This window comes from Gorilla gorilla, chromosome 6 (assembly GCF_029281585.2).
Source record: "Gorilla gorilla gorilla isolate KB3781 chromosome 6, NHGRI_mGorGor1-v2.1_pri, whole genome shotgun sequence".
NCBI lineage: Eukaryota > Metazoa > Chordata > Mammalia > Primates > Hominidae > Gorilla > Gorilla gorilla.
This window is the reverse complement of record NC_073230.2, coordinates 126591233-126608417: the sequence shown is the minus strand read 5'-3', so window position 1 is coordinate 126608417 and position 17185 is coordinate 126591233. Positions and strand designations below refer to the sequence as shown.

Genomic DNA, 17185 nt, shown 5'->3' with positions numbered 1-17185 from the left:
ACCTATATTTAATTTATCATTTTGGTTAAATCCTTTCTTCCTTTGATCTCTGACTTATGACAATGAGTGTAATTTTGAACTTTTCATTTGAAGCTCATAGGTTGGATTGGGACCTCACTGTGACAGATCAAGGACAAGTGCTATGTATACCTTTTATGTAACCACAGAAGTTATCATACTTATAATGTTAAGCATGTAGGAGTTTAATAATTAATTATTAAGTTGTTAATTATTATAAAATGAGTGAGAACTGCTACACTGCTGAATCATCATTCAAATCTACAAACACTTGTTTTGGTCGCATTTGATATCTCCCAGAGCAAAAGATGCCCCAACTTTGAGGTGGGAGTTATGTGTGGACATAGATTCTTTTCAGATCATAAAGACTCGTTGCAAGAATAGGCCTAATCATTTCCTCAGAATAGTTTGTCACCTTTCAAATTTGTAACTGAAGATTTAGACATACATTTAAAAATATTTTTCTGTTTTTTATGAATTATGTGCTTAACACAATTCAAGGCTAATAAACCATTTTAGATCTTGTTGTTCTAATTGCCTAAACCAATGGGGCTCTCATGATTAGCCTCATTGTCTCCTCTTCATGACCTCAAAGCTCACAGGTAACACAGAACAAATTAAAGGAGGCTCCACCTTGAAATTTACACAATAGTCTTCCAAGCTGGCACATTCTCCAAGATTGCTGTCTAGCTACAGGAGGGAAGAACATTAATAAAACAAAACAAAACACCTGCAAGGATCTGCCAAAACTAATGACATGTTGTGATTCCACAGCTGATGTCTCAGGATCACTATGAGAAAAAGAGGGGAAATTTCTTGTTCAAAGTTCCTGTTTCATATGTCTGAAAACAAATGATCCATTGATACAGAGATCTCTAATGTCTCAGTGTCAGAGATCTTCAGAACTATGCCCTTGCAAAGTCTCGGAGTTGGAAGGAAGAAAAAAATGGAAAAGCAAACAAACATAATTTTCTTTGGATTTTTAATTCCTTCTTCCTTTTTTTTTCTTTTTAAACTTTAGGACAGGATAAAATTACTTAATTTGAACTTTCAAAGAAAAGTTAGGAAAATAAAAGCATCTCTTGGTTTCGACATCAAAAATGTATGAGAAGTTTGCCCTCTTTTGCTCTTTCTTGGACATTCACATAATGTTCAAAATTTGTCACAAAGAAGAAATAGCATATTCCGTTTACAGACATCTTTGTGATACTGAGAGACAGCCCCAGAAACCAGCATCATAAACACATATATGAGAAGCATCGATATCAAGATCATCCAGCATTTCTGAAGGAATCTCTGAACGTATTTTTTTTGTTTGGTTTATATAATGCTAGAAACCATAGAAGAGTGGAAATGAAAAAAAAAAAAAGACAAACTTGGGAGACTCACTTTGGCAGAAAGAAAAGATAAAGAATTTTCAAAACTCTGGCCCACTTGGTTTTCCTCCATGTCTTGCATATGTACGTTCCTACGTCAAACATGCAATAAAACAAAACCTCTCCACTACATAGCAGATAAACTAAAGGATTCCCAGTGAAACTGAAATTAATTTTTAGGGCTTGGCTTATTCTAATGGGCAGATTTGTGTGAACAAGAACAATAAAAACCAAAAACTTCACTATTTTTCATTAAAAATGGGACCAGAAGACTTAGGTTCTACTGAATAACAACACTTTTCTATCAACCAGTTCTTTTTCGCTTTTCAACATTTTTATTTTGCCTAATGCTATCACCTTGGGATACTTGTATTTCCAGTGTTTCTTTATTTTTAGGTCACCTGACAATCCCTTTTTTCTTTCTGAAGAAACAATACTGTTTTCAAAACTCCAACCAGGATAAAGCTTCTGGCAACATGACAAAGTCTAGACAAATAAATTAAAAGCACCAGTTGAGCAGTTACAATATTCAGTGCCTCATTAGTTGAAAGGAGCAAATGTTCCACAAGGTAATCTGTTAAGAAATACAAGCTTTTTTTTCAGTCTAGATTTATAGTCAGTCTACCTGGAGGTGCTCCTGGCATTTTAATTTTGTGTAAAAAGTAGAGTAGTATTAGCAAGAACTATGGTAGTGGAATGGATTCAGTGCCCATTAGCACAAAGGGAGACAAGTGATCATTAAATGTGAATATACCTGGAAAGACTAGAGAAAATACCAGCAAAAATACAGTAAATGCTGTCCAGATTTGGTCCCAGTAAAGACATTTCTTGGTTTCCATTTATATCACTTTAAACTGGAACTGTTGCTATTTCTCTCATATACAAGAAGTGCTCTTACACAGTAACACATTCTAATTCATAGAATGATACTAAGGCAATGAGACTAGAGATCCTTTGTGACCCAAATCAGAGTGACATTAAAAAAAAATAGTTACAGACTAATCTGACATTGTTCATCCCATCCAAATAACAAAAAACAATCACTACACTTTCTATTTTCAATTCCACTACCTCATGATTCCAAGTGTTTGTTATTTCAGGAGCATCTGTTATGTCCTGCAAAGCATTTCTCAACCTGGCGATTGCTAACTTGGAGGTCAGGCCACTGAAGCAGGAACAAAAAAGAGCTGTTAAAAAACAAAAGCCCAAGGCTCCCACTGTAAATTTGGTCTTCTGAAAAACACTATCAAAGCTATGAACATTTCAATAACCAGAATTTGAGAATTCCAAACTTTTAGAGACATCTTTCCTGCCTATGAGAAAACTGCACAGGAGAAAAAAGACAGCAATGCATAACAAATATATTTTGCAGAGTAATGTGAATTTCTTGAGTACAAGTATCACATAGCAGTAAAAAATATAATTTAGTTGCCTTTTTTCTGGCTAAGTCCTTTTGCTCACCTGCGGTATCACTCCAAAAGCTTTCCTCCACTGTTGCAAAGTTATTGAATCCCAAGACACACCATCGATCTGGATTTCTCCTTCAGTGTTCAGTAGTCTCAAAAAAGCTGATAACAAAGTACTCTTCCCTGATCCAGTTCTTCCCAAGAGGCCCACCTATAAGGTAAAAGTGATGGGATCACTTCTGTGACATATATGTACCATGCCATAAACATAATTCAGTATTGTACTTCAATAAAAACCATTGGAATATTTTATCCTGTCACCAGTGGAAGATTTTTCACTTATTCATTCAAACCTTGTTGCACACTTTCAATCCTGACCAATGTTAATATATGGAGACAAACAACCTTGGAACAGAATAGAGAAACTGGCCATAAGGAATTGGACCTCTGATGCAGACTTCCTTTATCACTGACCTTTACTAATGACAAAAAGATTGAAAATGCCCATTTTGCATAAAGGAAAAGCAAAGAGTGTCTTCATGCACATCATCTCTAAACATAGGCTCAAGCCAGAAGCAGAGACCTGCAATTTGATCTAGTACCCAAAGTGGATACAACTTAAAAATTAATCTGAAATAGTTCTAATATTTAGATGTTGACCCTAATAAATTAATTTGGTCAAGTTCAAGCCTAGCAATAAACAATGATATGTTCAGGCAGCAGTCTATTCCCAGAGAAGGCAGGTTGGGCGAAGGCCTTACCACTCCTCAGTGAATGAGTACTTTGGACAGTTGTCAGATCACATTCTGACATTCACCCGGATTGGCGAGAAGGGAATTTCAGGAAGCAAAATTTATAGTAAGGAAAATAAAGAAAATTATTCTTGTTACCTAAAGACCATAAGAACATAGCATAGACGTGAGAGCACCATGCACTGCATGAGGAGATCAAGTGCTAGAGGTGACCCACAGAGAGCCCCAACTCTGTGTTCTGATGTCAGCTTAGATGCCAGAACTTGAGGAGGGTGCTCTGAGCAAGGTAGAACACTACTGCAGTCATTAACTGACCACTGAAAAAACTGGCTGACAGTTAGTGGCACTGAATAAATGGTTGTTTCCTTCTCCTTACATAACTTCTTTTTAAGTCATTTGGCCTTTATATACTATAACTGAGCAAATGGTCTTTTAGTATAATGCTTTTCAATCTGTAGTGAAGGACAGTTTTGTTTTCTTTTTAAATTTCTAATTCACTACATATCAATACTTTAAAAATATATAATAAAAATGAACTTCTAAATATTCACTCTCAATTTCTATACTATGTCATCATAGACAAGTAAGTTTGTAAACCAGAACCAGTGAAGGGACCACAATAAATGTTTTAGAGTACATAACAACCCTTAATAAGAATAATTTATTGAACACTATTTGCAATATGGTAATAAACTAGGTCTTTGGGATAAGCTGATAAGAAATAATGACACAGTTGACCCCTATCCATCGTAAGAACTCTACAATGAGATTTTCACAAATGTTTGTTCTCAGACAACTGAGAAAATCAGATCAATCAAATGTTAAGTACAATACCCTGTTGAATTTCTTCATATTATTAATCACAATCAGTACTTTTTTTATTTTTTCTTGATTATTGCTTTTGTTTGTACCAAAAATATAAGTTCAACAAGGACAGGGGAGTCTATCTTGTTTTGCATTGAATTCTTAGCACCTGGCTTACACAAAGTGCCCCATAAATATTTATTTGAATTGACTAAGGGATAGCCAGATGGAAGAATGGATGGATTTATGAGCAGATGAATGAACTTATGTAATTTAGCTGATCTAACAAATAATGGATTTAATCAATTTTGTTCAATTGCTAGATAAACTCCTAATTTTAAAATATTGTGGAATTTCAATGCACATTTTCATTTATGAATCAGCCCATGTTGCACAAACACATTCATCATGTGTCATGATTTTTCTAACACAATGGTAAAGTGTTGTATAAGCAACCTGAATATGCCCAGTGCAGGTGAGGTACAGGAGAATAAAAGAAAGGAAAGTTCGATAGGTGAAAGTAATTTGCTATAAGGTCATATCAAGAATTTTGGTAAGAAGTGTTTGAGGTCTAAATCCTTGTTATCATTAGTCAGATTTCTAATGAGGATTAGATAAATGTCCATGTTCCCTTTTCTTCAGAAACAAATACTAAAATTTTTAGAGAACTCAGTTTTTAGGTTGGGAAAGACTGGATGAAGAGGCAATTTGTAAATCTTTGGTTTAGCTTTAAAGGTTTTAGCTGTTACTCTGGTTTCCTTATATCATTGAACTGCTGGTAATGCATGATATCTGACACATTTTTCAAAGGCAAGGAATCACTGGTTTGTACCCAACAAAGTCTTCTTGTTTATATAATTGGCACATAATAATTAGTTTCCGGGATTTGTTTTTCCAGGCTTCTCAGTGATCTGTTGAATAAGGCTAGAGTACTTCCCGCAAATAAGCTTTTAAGACATACCCTAAATCTAAGTCAGTGTTTTCTAATAACTTCAATGCACCTCCTCCCTGAGAATGTTGGATCAAGATAAATCAAAATAATATGTTGAAAGTTAAACAGTGTTGAATTTGGTGCTAGCTGTAATTGCATTGTACCATGAATAGAACATTCCTTTCAGGGTGTCTTACTCGCCATTTTAATACTGCAACAGATGGAAGACTCTTGTAATTATTTTTCATTACCTTGTGGTCTCCAGAAATCAAGATGACAAGTCAACTGAAATTTAGATCCACAAGGTGATTATAATTGAATCTTTTATGTGTTCATATATCTCTATTAATTATTAATGAAACATAGTATTGAGAATATGCTGCTTATACCCACTGAATGATTCAACTACTTTACACCAATGTTTATCAAGATAGAAAATGGGATATGTGTTTAACAAAGCAAACAAGTATTTAGGTGTTTGTGCTGATATGATTTGAATCCTTGATATTCTTATAAATTATTTCTGAAATTTCTGTATTTTGAAGAGACTACAAATGGAGAAAGCAGTTAAGTTCATCCAAAAGTATAGACCTTAAAGTACTATCAAATATCTATTTAATCAGAGGACTATCCAGTACTGTGATATATACAATATACCATCTGAGGAATTTTGATTAAGTCCAGATTTATCATGAAGAATCTGACTCCAAATTAAGTTCCCAGTAGGCATTTTGAGAGGAAAAAGAAAAGACAAAAAGGATGAGATATTCTAGTTGTGGGAAGGTGCTCTGGCTATTACAATTTAGATAAAAAGTCAAAAGGTTTTAAGAAAAAACTATTTGAGATTAAAAAGAAAAACAGATTTTAAAAGTAAAGGTTGTGAAATAGCTGCTACATTTTTCATGCATTGAAAATAAAAACTTGTAAAGTATAGGTTCTTTAAATTAAAGGTCTCAGTTAAGAGCAAAGAAAGTAATACCACATCTTTTTCATAAAGTAATTGCTATGGACAAAGTGTTTTCACATGAAGACTGAATAATTTTTCTGCACAGAATATTTATTCTTTTCACCTCTTCACCATAACCAACAACATAGAAATCCATTAAAAATTAAACGAGATGCCCACTTAAGTCCTAAATTTCAACTGCTTTTTTTTCCCCCCAAGAAGGGCAGCCTAAAGCTGAGCTGGCAGTGTTTTGGGATATCCAAAAATATTACTAGTATACTAAATTTGAGTCGACTTCTTAATTCAGCACATAAGAAGTATGTTTGGAGCATCTTGTGATAGTTTGCGAGATGCTGTTATAAGTTCTAAAGGCAAGGCAGTAGAATTTATATTCTTCAGAGACTGCTCAGAATAAAATTTTTATTATTTTTTATTTTTTTATTTTTATTATTTATTTATTTATTTATTTATTTTTGAGATGGAGTTTTGCTCTTGTCACCCAGGCTGGAGTGCAGTGGCGTGATCTCAGCTCACTGCAACCTCCACCTCCCAGGTTCAAGTGATTCTCATGCCTTAGCTTCCCTAGTAGCTGGGATTACAGATGGCCACCACCATGCCCAGCTAATTTTTGTATTTTTTGCAGGCACAGGGTTTTACCATGTTGACCAGGCTGGTCTTGAACTCCTGACCCCAAGTGATCCGCCTGCCTTGGCCTCCCAAAGTGCTGGAATTACAGGTGTGAGCAGAACAACATTTTAAGAATCAATTCCTATTCTAAGGAAGCATATAACCTAGAAGTAGATATAAGCTATGCATTCACTTATTTAAAATGTATTAAGATAGGTAACATGCTAAACAAAGGGATAAAAAAAATAAAAAAAAACAGGACTTCCAGATTCTGATCTGGTTTGTAGAAATTCTGTAAGTGGTTGGCTTCATCGTAACAAGTAAAAAGCAGAGCACACTGAAAAATCAACAACTTTTCTTAGATCTGTCAGAGAAGTGAGGTCACAGGGCAAACCACTGCCCCCCAAAATGGGAGACAGGCAAGTAGGTACAGAGAATCACAACTTACAGAACAGAAACTAATAAGCAGAAACCTCTGAGAGAACCATCAGTAGGGTAGGAAAACCTAAACTGTAAGTGAAAAATTGCTGGTGATTCAGTATGCATGATGTGAGAGCAAGAAAATTCCAAGTGGGTCCAAGTCACTGGCCGACTTCTATACTTTTATGAATTTTGCCTATAGGATGCTTACCAGGTTCTCACAGTGAAGATCAGAGAAAAAAAGGGAAAAGTAACCATTTTCAAATATGCCAGAGCATTCTTTTTTTTTTTTTGAGACGGAGTCTTGCTCTATCACCCAGACTAGACTGCAGTGGCACAATCTTGGGTCACTGCAACCTCCACTTACTGGGTTCAAGCAGTTCTCCTGCCTCAGCCTCCTGAGTAGCTGGGATTATAGGTGTGTGCCACCACACCTGTCTGATTTTTGTATTTTTAGTAGAGACGGGGTTTCACCATGTTGGCCAGGCTGGTCTTGAACTCCTGACCTCAGGTGATCCACCTGCCTCAGCCTCCCAAAGTGCTGGGATTACAGGCGTGAGCCACCGCACCTGGCCCCAGAGCATTCTATTCTTATAACAAGGCCTGCCCTCAAAAGAGACTATTTTACCATGCCTAACCTATCAGGGTTTTTTTCAGAGCCTAACTGACCTAGGGGAAGGGAAATACTCAACTCCCGCTCACACTAGTCACTATGTCCCACCAAAAGGGGTGAAAAAACACTTCACAAGTGCTTCTAAGCTGCAGGGGCACAGGCTCACTAAAAGACTAAAACCTAATCATAGGACTACAGAATACTTCCCTCACCCTCTGCTACACCTACCACTGCATTACTAAAGGCCTATTTACTACAGTTCCTTTTACCCAGCACATCATGTCCACCTTTCAATAAAAAATTACAAGGCTTACTAAAAGGCAAAAAAAAACAAACAAACCACCATTTGAAAACACAGAGCAAGCATCAGAACCACAGTCAGATATGACAGGGATGTTGGAATTAACAGATCAGGAGTTTAAAACAACTATGATTAACATGCTAAAGGCAGGGCATGGTGGCTCACACCTATAATCCCAGCAATTTGGGAGGCTAAGGTGGGCAGATCACTTGAGGTTAGGAGTTCAAGACCAGCCTGGCCAACATGATAAAACCCCATCTCTACTAAAAATACAAAAATTACTCAGGCATGGTGGCAGGCACCTGTAATCCCAGCTACTTGGGAGGCTGAGGCAGGAGAATCACTTGAACCCAGGAGGCAGAGGTTGCAGTGAGCCAAGATCACACCACTGCACTCCAGCCTGGGCAACAGTGAGACTCCACCTCAAAAAGAAAAAAAAAAAAAGCTAAAGGTTTTCATGGAAAAAGTAGGCAACATGCAAGAACAGATGAAAAGCAGAAGAGAAATGGAGATTCAAAGACGGAATCAAAAGAAATTCTATAGGTCAAAAATTCTGTAATAAAAATGTAAAATGCCTTTGATGGACTCATTGGTAGACTGAACATAGCTGAAGAAAGAATCTCTGAGCTTGAGAATGTGTCAATAGAAACTTCCAACACTGAAATGCAAAGGAAAAAAAAAACTGAAAAAAACAGAATATCCAAAACAGCAGGATGACTACAAAAAGTGTAACATACATGTAATGGGAATACCAGAAGGAGAATAAAGGAAAAAAAAGAACAGAAGAAATATTTGAAGCAATAATGACTGAGAATTTTTCAAATTAGTGTCAGATACCATACCACATATCCAAGAAACTCAGAGAAAACCAAGCAGAGTAATGCCAAAAAAAATCCGACACAAAGGCATATCATGTTCAAAAAGAAAGGCATATCATGTTCAAAAAGAAAGGCATATCATGTTCATAAAGAAAGAATCTTGATAGAAGCCAGAGGAAAAAACATCTTACCTATAGAAAGGCAAAGATAAGAATTATATCTAACTTCTCAGAAACAATGCAAGCAAGAAGGCAGTGGAATGAAATATTTAAGGGTTTGAGGGGAAGAAATCACCAATCTAGAGTTCTGTGCCCTGTGGAATTATTCTTCAAAAGTCAAGAAGAAATAAAGTCTCTATCAGACAAACAAAAATTGGGGAAAATTGTTGTCAGTAGGTCTGGCTGGTAAGAAATGTTCAAAGAAGCTGAAGAGAGAAAAGGAAAATTATACAGGTCAGAAACTTGGATCTACATAAAGAAAGAAAGTGTATTAGAGAATGAATAAATGAAGGTATTTCATTTTATAATAAAATTAGAACTTCTGTTTTTCTTACTCTTAATTGATTTAACAGATAACAGTTTTTTCAAAATAATTTCATCGATATATTCAATCATAAATATGATAATGTATATACTTAGGTATACCCATATATGTAAGTGAACTAAATTATAGCTATAATACAAGAGACTGGAAGGTGGAACTGGGAGTGTTTTATTATTAGAAGGTACTTGCACTACACATGAAATTATTTAGTATTATTTGAAAATGGACTTAGATTAGTTGTAAATGTATATTGCAAACTCTAGGGGCAACCACTAAAAAATGTTTTTTTAAAGAAGAATTACTATGCTAAGAAAAGAAAATGGAAACATATAAACTGCTCGATTAAAACCACAATGGAAAGAAAAAGAGTAGACAATAAAAATATGAACAAAGAACAAGTAGTGTAACAGACAGAAAACAGTAATAAATATAGTAGATGTTTATCTAACTATATCAATAATCACTTAAAATATCAATAGTCCAAATATACCAATTAAAAGACAAAGACTGTCAAAGTGGATCAAAAAACAACTCTGAACTATTTGTTGTCTACAAGAAACCCACTTTAAATTTAAAACCACATATAAACTAAAAGTAAGGGGGATAAAGAAAGTTAAGTCATTTTAACACCAACCAAAAGAGACCTGGAGAGGCTATATTTCTTTCAGAGAGACCAGACATCAGGGCAAGGAAATAATGAGGGGCATTATATGAGGATAAACGGGTCACGCTCCAAAAGACATACCAATTCTTCATGTGTATGTTTCTAGCAACAAGTATCAAAAGACATGAAGCAGAAGTTGATAAAACTGTAACAAGAAATAGAATATTCACTACTAGAGTTGGAGACTTCAGTGTCCCTCTGCAAAGAATGGACAGATCTAGCAGGTGGAAAATCAGTAAGGACATAGTTGAATTCAACAGCACCATCAATCAACTGGACATAATTGATGTCTATAGACTACCTCATTCAAATATAGCAGAATACACAGTCTTCCAAAGCTTACATGGAACATTCACCAAGCTAGACCACATTCTGGGCCATAAATCACACCTTAACAAATTTTATAAAAATTAAAATTATACAATATATGCTCTCAGACCACAATGGAATTAAACTAGAAATCAATAACAGAAAGATAGCTAGAAAATTTTTAAAAATGGTGATTAAACAACACACTTCTAAGTAACACATGGGTCAAAAGAGAAATATCAAGAGAAACTTAAAAATATTTCAAACTAAATGAACATGAAAATACAACTCATGAATATTTGTGAGATGCAGAAAAAGCAGTGCTTAGAGGGAAATTTACATCATTGAATGCATAAGAATGCAAAAGGATCTTAACAATATAAGCTTCCACCTTGGATAACTAGCAAAAGAAGATCAAATTAAATCAAATGTAAGCATAATTTAAAAATCATGAAATTGAAATCACGAAATCAACAGAGAAAATCAATAAAACAAAAAGTTGGTTCATCAAAAACATCAAAAATAGAGATATCTCTAGCCTGGCTAACAAAGCAAAATAAAAGATGTGACACAAATTGCTAATATCAATAAAACAAAAAAGGGGACATCACTACAGATCCCTTGAACATTAAAAGGATAATAAAAGAATACTATGAATAACTCTACGTTGACATATTTGATAACCTAAATGAAATAGACCAATTCCTTGAAAGACAATCTGCTAAAACTCACATGAGAAAAAATAGGTAATCTGAATAGGCCTATATCTATTTTAAAATAATTAATGACCTTCCAAAACAGAAAGCACCAGGTCCAGATGGGTTCACTGGTGAATTCCACAACATATTTAAAGTAGAAATTTTACTAATTCTCTGCAATCTCTTCTCAAATGTAAAAGCAGAGGAAATACTCCCTAACTCATGCTATGAGGCCAGCATTACCTTAAAACCATAAGCAGATAAAGATGTCACAAAAAACTACACACCAATATTTTTTTCATGAACACCAATGCAAAAATTCTCAAAAAGTATTAGCAAATTGAACTCAACATGTATACAAATAATTATATACCACAACCAAACGGGATTAATCTCAGGTACAAAAGGTTGATTCAGCATTCAAAAATCAATTAATGTACTTCACATCAACAAGCCAAAGAAGAAAAATAAAGTGCTCAAATCAATAGTTGCAGAAAAGCATTTCACAAAATTTAACACCCATTCCTGATTCTTTTTTTTAAAAATCACAAACTAAAAATAGAAGGAGCCTTCTTCAACTTTAAAAAAAAAAAACTTCTACAAAAACCCTCCAGCTAAAATCGTACTTAATGATAAGAAACTTGAAGTTTTCCCACTAAGATCAAGAACAAGACCAAGATATCCCCTCTCACCACTACTTTCGACATCATACTGGAAGTCCTAGCTAATGAAATAAGAAAAGGAGATAAAGGTATACAGATTGGGAAGGAAGAAATAAAACTAAGTTCAGATGATGATAATCTATGTAGAAGATTCAAAATAATTGACCAAAAAATCCTTGAAACTATCAATAATTGATTATAGCAAAGTTGAAAGATATAAGGCTAATATGCAAAAAAATCAATCATTTTCCTATATAACAGCAATGAAAAATTGGAATTTGAAATTAAAATCACAATACCATTTACATTGGCATTCCTCAAAAACAAAATACTTGAACAAAATATAACAAAATATTTAAAAAGACTATATGAGGAAAACTAAATTCTGATAAAAGAAATCAAAGAATCAAACAAATGGAGAAATATTTCATAATGATGAATAGGAAGCTTCAACATTGTCAAGATGTCAGTCCTTCCCAACTCCATCTATAGATTCAAGCCAATCACAATCAAAATCCCAGCCAGTTATTTTGCATACATTGGCAAACTGATTCTTAAGTACATAAAGAGAGGCAAAAGACCCAGAATAGCCAACACCGTATCAAAAGAGAAGAAAAAAGTCAGATAACTGAAACTACTCAAGTTTCATGGGTTTAGCTTATAGTTGAATTAAAAGATTGAGGGAGCACAACACAAATACCTTCAGTTTCCCAACTCTGTGCTCAAAGGTTCTCTTTAACTCCACTTATCTCCTTTCCTCCTATCTTGGAAAAGATAGTTTTCTCCTCAGTGCAGAGGCAAATGCCTCCATATTGCATTTGCTATGACCATCCCCCACAGAGCAGTGCTCTTGCTTTCTACTTCCTGCCACCAACACTAGTGTTCTACATAGCTTCTTATATCAGTAACCACCCATTCCCTAACCTTTTGCAACTGGTCTTTTACCATCGCTCCTTTATACCTAATGGCGTTCTTTTTCATTTTCCTTTCTTTTTTCTTTTTCTTTTTTTTCTTTTCTTTTTTTTTTTTTTTTTTTTTTTTGAGACAGTGTTTCACTCTGTCATCCAGGCTGTAGTGGTGCCATCACAGCTCGCTGCAGCCTTTATCTCCTGGGCTCAAGCGATCCTCCTGCCTCAGTCTCCTAAGTAGCTGGGCCTATAGGCACACAACACACGCCCACCTAATTTTTGTGATTTTTGTGGAGACAGCATTTTGCCATGTTGCCCAGGCTTGTCTAGAACTTCAGGGCTCAAGTGATCCTCCCACTATGTCCTCTCAAAGTGCTCGATTACAAGCATGAGCCACCACACCCGGCCCTAATGGCATTCTTAAACAAGGGAGGGCTTTCATGCTTGGGCAAGAATGCATCAGCATGGTCGGGAAGTTGTGCTGAAACTCAAACCCCGTTCACACCCTCAGAATTTTTAATTCTTTGTTGGGGCCCAAGAATGAACATTTCTCATAAGTTGTTACGTGGTACAGGTGATGCTGGTTCAAGGACCACACTTTGAGAAGCCCTGCTCTTGAAGATGACCAAAGACCACTAAAAAAAGAAAACAAACTGTTTTCCCTATCCTACTGACAATACTTCTGACACCAACAATGTGGGTTTTCCACACCAAGCAATGCTGACAACTGTCTGTTATTAGCATAGACCCCACAGGATAAGGGCTCATTCCTGTAAGACTGCCTCCTAACACAATTCAAATGCCAATGGCAAGCCCAGATTGTCATCTGTGCTTCTGACTGTGCATCTGTAAATTGCACGTATCCATGAACTCTTCAGGTTTGATAATTTGCTAGAATGGCTCACAGAACTCAGGGTAACAGTTTACTTACTAGGTTACCAGTTTATTATAAATGGATACCTCTCAAGAACAGCCAGATGGGAGAGATGCATAGCAAAATGAAAGTGGGAAGGGGAACAGAGATTCTGTGCTCTCTCTGGAAAGCACCTTCTGAGCACCTCAATGTCTTCACCAGCCTGGAGGCTCTCCAAAAAAGTTCCAGTTAAGGCTTATCGGGTGGCTTCATTACATAGGCTTGGTTGATTAAATCACTGGCCATTGTTGATTGTACACAATTTTCAGCCACTCATCTCTCCCTGGAGGTCAAGGGGGGTAGCTGAAAGTTTCAACCCATCCCCCTGACAACCAGTCTTTCCCCATTCCTGTCTTTAGGGACTTCCCAAAAGCCACCTCATAAATAGAAACTGGGGTATGGTTGATAGGGGCTTGATATGAATAACAAAGGATGTTATTCACTTATATTTCTCTAGAGCTATTTCAGGAACTAGGGGGGGAAACATGTAACAAAAGATGCTCCTGTAGCTCTTATCACTTAGGAAATTCCAAGGGTTTTAGCTCTGTACCAGGAACCAAATAGCACCTAATAGCAAAATCTACCTGGATTATCTGAGTTTTCGACTATATTGCTTTAGCTCTCAAAATCCAAAATTGGAGGTTGGGCACAGTGCCTCATGCCTGTAATCCTAGCACTTTGGGAGGATGAGGTGGGAGGATCACTTGAGGCCAGGAGTTTGAGACCAGCCTGGACAACATAGTGAGACCCTGTCTCTGTATTTATATAGATAAAAAAGAAAAAAAAATCCACAATCTCTTATATATCTTGCTCCAATCTTGTCTCCCATTACTTCCTTTGGCATCCCCCAACCTGACTGAACCAGTCACTGTTTTCTGTGCATGCCCCTTGCCTCATGTTATGCCCTTTGCCTGGAGCACCCTTTCCCACCCACTGAGACAGCCAAATGCCTAGGCAGATAAAAAAAAAAAAAAGGGTCCCAGAGAATCTCCGAATCACCCCTCAAGTGTTTACATCAGATGCTTTTGCACAGATGAGGGAACCTGCCCAAGGCTTGTCTTGGCATGCCCATCGTGGACTGGAGCCCCACATGCACACTAAGGGGAAGTGGGTGGAGCCATGGGGAATTTGCACCTTATGCAGGGGAGAAGCCTGATCTCTTCAGTTCCTGTGTGGTGGCCTGGGATTCAATCTGTGAGCAAGACTCCATCTCGATTTGCTGAGTTTTATTTTTTTTCCTTATTGCCCAATAAAATCCTGCTCTACTCATGCTTCAATGTATCTGTGTGCCTAAATTTTCCGGATCATGTGACAAGAACCCGGGTTTTTAATTGAACTAAGGAGCAAAATTCTGCAACACCACCTTTACTTGTTCAAATACACAGCTCAGTTCTCAAAGCTTCATTCTAAATGCCACTTCCTGTATAAAACCTTCTCTTAATAGCCTAACTCTCCGCCAACTGATACTAACTGCTTCCTCCTCTGAATTCCCATAGCATTTACCTGGATATCTCTTATTCAAGGGCATTTCAAGGATGTTGGGGGCCCAAAGCTTGTAAATTTGGAGGGAGGGCTCTTTTCAAGAATAAAGATTATAGAATTATAAATACAAAATTAGATACAGGGCCTTCAAAGTTGGCTCAGGCAAATGAAGGTCTGTGAAACTTAAGCTTTGTTATTGCCACAATAAATCTGCCTCAGGTTTCAGTGGATCTTACGTTTTCCCTTTTAGATTATCATCTCCTGGGATAGAAACTTTCTCTCTTCCCCTGCCCCATGTTTTCTGTTCTTCCACCTTTAAAGAGGAGCAATGGTATCTGGGTTTAAGATCCCTGCTTCCTTACTTAATTGAACCTCAGTTTCCTCCATTGTGGAAAATAAAAGCAATCATATCTGCCTTTAGAGTTATAATAAGATCAAATGTAATAGCAAATAAAAGTGTTTAAACAGTACTTAGGATATGATAAGCTCTCAATAAATATTAGAGTCCCTCTTTGGATGTGTCAAACAACAATTGTAGGAAGTCATTGTTTTAGATTAAGCTCTCTCACAAGGCCTCAACAGACCAAACTAAAAGTAAAAATGGAATCACCCATGTTCACCAAAGCAAAACTCAGTTGTTATCTGGCCTTCCAAGAAATCAAGAAAGAAGACAGCCTGATTTCCCAAACAAGTCAGTTTCAAACTTCAATCTTAAAGTTTCCTCTGTTTTAATTCTTAATCCAATGTTAACCAATCAGTGACTTTTCTATTATTCTGTCTCCTTGTCCCCACCTTTCAAGAAAAGTAACTTTGAAATGACCAATTCTCTTATTGTTCTTTGTTTCTGCTTCCTTTGGCCCGTTTTTTGGGTCTATAAAGCCAAGCTCCTTTGCTCAACCTATTGGAACACTTATTCCAATTTGTGAAATGAAGGATTGTCCAAATCTAGAATAGAAAATAAAGCTGACTGAGATCTTTAAACTAAATTTGTTGTCATTCTGTCTTTTGACAAATGGCACAATCCATAGCCTTATGTGAGTAATTTCCAATTCCCCCAAAGTACCTAGAGAGTGCCTTGCAGTGAATAGTTACTGAACACACATGGCCTATTTTGCATATACAGGTTCAGAGAAAATGAAATACCTAAGCATATTACTTCTTTCTCATTTTGCTACATCTCTAATTACTAATCTCACATCAGGGAAACTTCCTATACTAATGAGGACTCCACAAATTCTATCACTTTACTAGGGCTTGCTTGAATTTAATTTAGTGGACAAATGAGCATCAGCAAAGCAAAGGGGTGGCAGGATGTCAGGAGGAGAGAAAGTCAATTTATCAAGGCTTTCTACCAGGTTTATACCAACCTATTCTTGCTATTGTTTATAATAATGATATCACTTTTGGCATTCATCTTGGTGACCCCAGGAAAAAACACTTTCAGCTACCTATGGTATTCACTGATATGAATACCTATGGTGTTCTGTTTTAAGCCATTTCACATGATACACAGGGACTTTTCGCACATCCTATATATATGTTTTCACAGAATTTGTACAATGCATTAAATGTTTATCAAATATTCTAAAATCCATGGGCAAAATCAAACTCATATATTCTGAAACTCATGAGCAAAACTGTTTCTATGTCAGTGTTAGTAACGGTGACCTAACATCTTTACTAACTGTATCTCTCTATATATTTTTGTATCTGTGTTTGCAATTAACCATAGAGAGATAAAGTTTTAAAATTCAGTTTTCAGCTACCTTTTATCTAAAAAATATCAATCAAAATATGTAATACTCTTGTCTAGATTTATAGAGCAGTCCAGAATAGGGATTTGAAGGCAATTAACAAATATGTTTATGGAGCCTGAAGTATATGGATAATGACCATCCCTGTCTCCAAGAATCAATTCCAGAAATCAGTATATATTCAGTTCCTTCTATGTGTTCAGCCCAGTGCTGGGATCCATAAGAAGGATTTCAAAATAA

At 36.1% G+C, this 17185-nt stretch overlaps 1 protein-coding gene across 1 annotated transcript in view; it reads right to left on the bottom strand.

Moving 5' to 3' along the window:
* The window catches only part of CFTR (CF transmembrane conductance regulator), a 184252-nt gene that overhangs the window by 23205 nt on the left and 143862 nt on the right, over nt 1-17185 (bottom strand). Inside the window, exon 25 of the mRNA XM_063708070.1 lies at nt 2856-3011. Within this exon, the coding sequence (XP_063564140.1) occupies nt 2856-3011 (156 nt within the window). The remainder of the gene's footprint in view (nt 1-2855; nt 3012-17185) is intronic.